The 6,544-nt window shown below is 38.3% G+C and overlaps 1 protein-coding gene across 2 annotated transcripts; it reads left to right on the forward strand.

Moving 5' to 3' along the window:
• Positions 1 to 2,374: 2,374 nt before the first annotated feature.
• On the forward strand, positions 2,375 to 5,824 carry LOC103179877 (transcription factor Spi-C). Of its 2 annotated transcripts, none has more exons than XM_007895382.2 (6): positions 2,375 to 2,978; positions 3,332 to 3,359; positions 3,485 to 3,617; positions 3,813 to 3,898; positions 4,668 to 4,779; positions 5,024 to 5,824. In XM_007895382.2, exons 1-6 carry the CDS (start codon positions 2,935 to 2,937, stop codon positions 5,419 to 5,421), a joined length of 801 nt encoding a protein of 266 aa, XP_007893573.1. In that variant the 5' UTR covers positions 2,375 to 2,934; the 3' UTR covers positions 5,422 to 5,824. The 2 variants fall into 2 exon arrangements, with proteins under 2 accessions (XP_007893573.1, XP_042191588.1); XM_042335654.1 differs by lacking the exon at positions 2,375 to 2,978 and adding an exon at positions 3,050 to 3,066.
• The last annotated feature ends 720 nt before the right edge of the window (positions 5,825 to 6,544 follow it).

Consider the following 6,544-nt stretch of genomic DNA (forward strand, 5'->3'; position numbering starts at 1 on the left):
AAATTTACCATCTTTGTCGATTGAGCACATTTTATTCTCTGACCTTGGTGGTGGGAGATTAAATAATTGGATTTGACTGTCAAGCTCAGGAAATTGATTGATAATCAAAGTGTAATTTAGTTCGATGGCAAAACTTTCAGATAGACATTCAGCATTATACTGGAGTCCTGTAACGTATTGGTTAAAGCAAGCAGATATTGCAAATATTGCATCAGTCCTAACTGCCAACCCACATCCTTATAGGATAAATAAACATGGAGTACCATGGCTGGCAGTCTGGAAAAATCACAAATATTATAGAAATAGTCTTGATATTCTTGGAACTTCATTTATATACACTCTGTGTATTCAGCTTAGAAGGCCATTGATTCTGAAAAAGGTTATTTAAAGGCATTTATCCATTCCACATAAATGAGAGATATGGGATTTATAACTGATTAATTGTGATAATTATTTTGCAAGAATGATCAATCAATAGAACTTTTGTTTCCGATAAGTCATATTGAACCCTCCTATTGGATCCCTTTTTAACTTTCACTGCTCCAGTACAGCTATTCAAGGCTATACACATATACCTTTGCATCCATGATATAATTCTAATGAATGTCTGCCTTAATCTTTTCATGGCTTTGATGTCCTTTTTAAAATAGGGTTGTAATACTTCGACTAATGCCCTAACCAGAGATTGTAAAACGTTTACATCCTTGCTCCTAAGTATAAAACATAGACTTGCCTTTTTCAAGATCTTATCTACTTGCACTCCTACCTTTGAAGACTTACGCATCTGTATATCAGATCTGCTGCAAATACAAAATGTTCTAGATGACTTAATATTTTTCTATATTGAATTCTATTTACACCTAGCTACCCATTGTGCTTACTTGTCCACCTGAAGTCTTCTAACCATACAATTAAAGAATAAGTGTTTTAATTTCAAAACTGTATAATGGTGCTATTTACTCCATAAGTTTTTTTCCTTCCTTGTACAAAATGTACTCGAGAGCAGTATTTTAATTTCTCGTACCATTTTGCTGCCTCATTGTAAATCTTTCTTGATTGTGGCTGAGGTTAAGAGACCACAGAGAAAAAAAACAATGCAAAATGACCCCAATAGGTTTTCACCACTGAATTTCCGCATTAATGTGGAAGAGAGTACAGTGATTAAATAGGACCTTTTAGAATTTATATCCTCACTCACTCATTCTTTATACACCCTTGTGTGTATAAATTTCCAATTTTTCTTATGAACTGTGCAAGTTTTAGAGGGAATTTCAGGCGCCTTTCAGTGGTTACTCAAAAGTAGTTTCAACCACTTCTTAAAATTATACCTTGTCACATGGCATGAGAGGGTATATTTTATAGTTCACTGCAATGTTCAACTGTCATGCTATTTTATAGTATACCACAATGTTCGTGTGTCATGCTATTTTATAGTATACCACAATGTTCGTGTGTCATGCTATTTCTTTTTCTTTTTCAAAAAATAAATATTCTGGTTCCCTTGGAATGTTAATTCTTTGTTCAAAGCCTCAATTTTAACCTCTCATTCATTTTCAAATCCCTCTATGCCCCGGCACCTCCCTGCCTATCCAACCTGCTTACCCCCCCACTCCACCACCCGCTGCCTCCGCTCGGCTGGCTCCGAACTTCTGTTTGTCCCTCATGCCCTCCGCTCCACACTCGGTCACCATGCCTTAAGCCGCTAAGTCCTGAAACTCTGGAACTCTCTCCTTCAGTCCCTCCGCCTTGACCTCTTGACGTCTGGACTGCTTTCTGGGAGTAATAATCCCCCCCAAAAATGGTCACTCAATCCGCGACTGTTTGCGGGCCAGTGCCCAATTGGCTGCCACATTTCACCCACAACGTACACAGTCACTCAACTATACAGTATAGCCTGTGAAGTGCTTTGAGACATCTCAACAACGCGAAAAGGCGTTATATCAAAGGAAATAATAATAATAATTATTATTATTCTAGTGTTGACCCTTTTTTTAAAATCAGGATTTATTCACCAAGCTGGGCTGGAGACTGTTCATCCTACTTTTTTTCAATGGACCGTAACAATTAGGGTTATCCTGAAGAGACTAGACTGACTGGACCGCTACAAAATATAGAAAAAAGTTGGCTTTTCAAACACTATTAGGAATACCTTATATTGTCTTAAAAAACACTTGACTAGAACCCCCTCCCACCCCAACTCAGACCGGCTAGGGCGAGGGAGGGTGAGGATTAATGGGTACTCATGAGAATGGAAGTAATAGATGGAAATTCTTGTCGACTTCCAGAAACTTGACTGCAAAGGGGAAGCCTTCACTTTTCTGTTTCTCCTTTTTCTATAAAAAATAATGAAAGGAAAAAAATTCTGAGCACATTTCTCGTCAACGATTCAGTTAGTGGACGGTGAGGTGTGGTGTAGTGTAGAGTAGAAAAGCCAAAGAAAAGTTATTCGATGAATTCGAATAACAATACGCCTTTTACTGGGAGACAGTCGCTGCTCCTTTGATTTTTGTATCTTGTTAAATCGCAAAACTATTAGCAAAAATCAGTTATCATTTTATCCCTCCCCCACTAAAAAAAANGTTTGAATTCCATGTAAATCTGGATGGAGAATCTCAATGTCAATGTTTGATTCTCACCCTTTTAACACTAACAAGACTGCAATGTTAACAGCTACAAGAATGATACCTGGATGTGGATGTGGGAAAGTAATTGTTCTTAACTCAGTCAGGAAAGTACTTCATCCAACGATGACTTGGTGATGAATGAAGAAAAAAAAAACCTTTAACATCTTCACAAAGAAGTGGAACTGAACAGAGAGAGGGAGAGAGAGAGAGAGAGAGAGAGAAAATCCCTACTTGGGACAAAGTGCTTAAGGGCAGACTCCAGTGAATTCTTCTGGTGCAATATTCCTTATTGTTGTGAATCTGAAGGAATATGTGCAATGGGATAGATAACATTTTCCGGGATCGAATGACAAGGTGACGTATGGCATATTTATACAAACCCTGCAGACTATTTAACATGCTTTCAGTCCACACCTTCCCTGTTTGGCAGCTGTAGATAAGAGTAGGTAAGTCTTTTCTGCATCTCACCTCCAGTTCAACAGCTGACACATCATTTTCCCCCATTTCCCCCTGTTACTGTAAATCAATAATCCATTTTAATAAGCTTTCTTTCTTGACACTATTAACACCTTTGCCTGTTAAATTGATATCAGATGTGTGTTGTTATTGGAGCTGTAACCTTCTAACGTTGGCCACTTGTAGAAAGTATTATACACCCCTTTGAATAGTTCAGGAGGTAACCACATGATTGCATTTTTTTCCCCCAGGTATTCCCATTTTTTGATACTTGCCATGGTAAGTAAGTCAGATAACTTTTGTTGGGCTTTTCTTGAGTGTTTTGACTGCACAGTAATATTCGTGGAATTGATGAAGTTTACTTTTTGGTCATTTATTTTTCTGATATGTTTTGTCCTTTAAAGAACTGCTATGTCCAAGACACTTATGCTCCCCTGTTTGATGATGCCTTTGAGGTAATACATCATCACCATCATCACTATCCACAGGAGATCCAGCAAATACCACAAACTGACACTGGTCACCAATACCTACCAGGTACTTTGCAAGGATTATTATTATTATTATTATTATTATTATTATTATTATTATTATTATTGCTTCTCATCAACGTTGCCATAACTTTATAACGTGCCTTCAAATTATTTCTACTTTTTTTGTTCAACTGACACTGGTGCAGACTGTTTGGATAATCCCTGGTTGTTTTATTTATCAAGGTTCTTTCCCTCTCAGTTTACAGCAATTTCCAACATCACCTCGAGGCAATGCCTGAATCCTATTACCCCGTGGATTTGCCTTCACAACGCTTCCTTGAACCTGTAAGTTCCAACCACTTAAATAAGAAACTAGTCCAGGAGTCAGTGGATGGTTTGCAGCAGCAGATTTGCTTGGTCTGAGTTGATTAAATCATGAATTAATCCCTGGTTTACACTGAAACAACGGATTCACTTCATTCACTCCTCGTAAAACTACGAGTTAAATGAAATGGGAAAAATCGAGTGAACGAATAAGGTGGTGATGCATTTATGTTTAGAGGCATTTATGTTCCAAATGCCAGCAGTGCACATTTTATACCATGGGTTTTGCTTGTTTTTCAATCCATTGCAAGAGGTTTTTTCATATGCAATTCAGTCTAATAACGACATTTGCAAGTGTAATGTAACGATGTAGTGGCTGAAAAAATAGTGTTGAGGAGGGAAGGTGATGCTGACACCTTTGCAAAAGAAGGAACACTTATTATTTGAAAGAATTAAATGGGATTCCCACCCCCAGGGTCAGGGAGATGGTAATGATAACTTTCAGTGGGATCTGTGTGTGTGGTTTCTACTTAAAATTCATTGCAGGCAAAACTTTAAACTTCTCCTTTCGCTGTTTCTGATATGGTAAAAACATAACTGTAAAGGGGATTTTTTTAAAAAACATTAAAACTCATGATTGTATCTGGAACATAGGAATGTACAGAACTGGAAAAGTCTATTTGGTCGGTCTTGAAATGTTTTTTTTTAAAAATCCTGTACTGTACTCCAACACTCTCACACTGTGACTTTGCACCTGTTCAATGATTTTTTTTTACAATATATTTTTCAGATAGTGTTGAACGGCGGTCCCAATGCGATGGTTTGCGAGAACTTAATGCAGAATTCAAATCGTTTTCCAGAAAATCACTTTCCAGATTTCTTTACGCCAAGACAAGGAAAAGGTGTGTGTGTGTGTGTGTTCTCTCTCTCTTTCTTTCTCACTCATACACTCACATACACACAACTGTTGTGTTCTCTCTCTCTCTCTCTTTCTCACTCATACACTCACATACACACAACTGTTGTGTTCTCTCTCTCTCTCTCTCTCTCCCTTGCCATCTGTAGATAACTAACACTCGCCTCACTAGTTAGAGATCAATGGCTGTGTTTGCCGATTGATAATGTGCTATTGATCCTTGTTTGCAGGGAGGAAGAGACTACGCCTGTACGAGTTTCTCAATGAATCTCTGCACAACTCGGAGATGGCAGACTGCATCCAGTGGGTGGACAGAAACAACGGTGTTTTCCAGTTCATCTCCAAAAACAAGGAGAAGTTGGCTGAGCTGTGGGGCAGGAGGAAAGGCAATCGGAAAACCATGACATACCAGAAAATGGCCCGAGCCTTGAGGAACTACAGCGGGACGGGTGAAATCGTGAAGATCAGAAGAAAGCTCACGTACCAATTCGATGCCAAAGTGCTTCAGCGACTGGTCTGCAATCGTAACGGTGAAACTGGTTTCTATCAGCATTTCCACCGCGAGAGAGAACACTTTGGCTGCGACAACTGGCACTTGAGCTACCCTTGCAATGACATTTTCACCTGAGAATGCATTCACGTGTTGATCAGGATTCGTGGTCCAATGTTTGCAAAAATGCTGTAATCATTCCCAGAACCTATCGTGACACATGAATACCAAGTAAACACACGCCTTCACTTAAAACAGCCAAGAACACACACACGGTCTAAAGAGTTACTTCACTTGCATTTATTCGTGATGATCAATTGTCAGAGAGTTGGACGTTTTATTGAGGTGAATGTACATATCCTGTTGTGCTAACTCGAATAAACGTTCCTCTGTTCTTTATTATTGTGTGACATGAAGACATACTGCACATCTGAAGCGTCAAAACATTCAAGGGGGGAATTTTTTTTCGCTCTCATTCAACATTAGTGTTGATAGGGGAAATTCCCCCAGAAAGTTTCATGTACCAAGTAATATCCTGCAATAAATAAGCTTACAAACAGACAATGCATCCTTTCGCCCAGCTCTAAATGCGTTTCAGTGCCAATTGCAGGAACAATAATAACATGAGTTGCACAAAAGAAGACTACAGTTTAGAGAAAGCTATTTACTGAGTTTGAATAACGGAATTACAAGGGTAGACATTGTTTTACTATTGCCATTACATAGGTAAAGAAAAGCTAAATGATAAATTATTGCATACATTATAAGACACTTGTGGGGAGTCCACAACTCTGTCCAAATATCCTCCATTTAAGTTGTTAAATTCATTCCCAACTTTGAAATAATTCTTAAAAGAATGTACAGAATAACAGCTTCAAAATTAAGGCTGGATTTAAGAATTTGCAAACCCTTCATGTTCTGAAATGCTACATACAGCAAATCTAGACCTCCGTAAATGCATGTATTATATGTGTGTATATAAAGAGAGGGGTGGGAGCACTCCATTCTAAACAAATGGAAATTTCCATTTATATGTTGGACTCCCAGTCTAGTTGGGATACTGTTAAGCCTGGTGATGGGTTTCCTCGTGTGTCAGATTGGACTAACCCATAAAATAAACATTTCCTATACTTTCTGATGAAAACTGTCTAGAGCCGATAGCTTTGGAGTGTTTATTGCAACAGGAATTTCATGGTATTACACAGACAGTTATAGAATGATTTATATACAGATTTATTCCCCAAATGAGCTTTTGTTCCTC

Source organism: Callorhinchus milii, unplaced genomic scaffold, assembly GCF_018977255.1.
Source record: "Callorhinchus milii isolate IMCB2004 unplaced genomic scaffold, IMCB_Cmil_1.0 Scaffold5, whole genome shotgun sequence".
In the NCBI taxonomy this organism is placed as follows: Eukaryota; Metazoa; Chordata; class Chondrichthyes; order Chimaeriformes; family Callorhinchidae; genus Callorhinchus; species Callorhinchus milii.

Bases quoted from the DNA above. Each gene is read 5' to 3' on its own strand.
- LOC103179877 (XM_007895382.2), top strand. From the start codon at position 2,935: ATGTGCAATGGGATAGATAACATTTTCCGGGATCGAATGACAAG. The intron at 3,360-3,484 runs GTAAGTAAGTCA...TGTCCTTTAAAG, and splicing joins ATTTTTTGATACTTGCCATG to AACTGCTATGTCCAAGACAC. The intron at 4,780-5,023 runs GTGTGTGTGTGT...CCTTGTTTGCAG, and splicing joins TACGCCAAGACAAGGAAAAG to GGAGGAAGAGACTACGCCTG.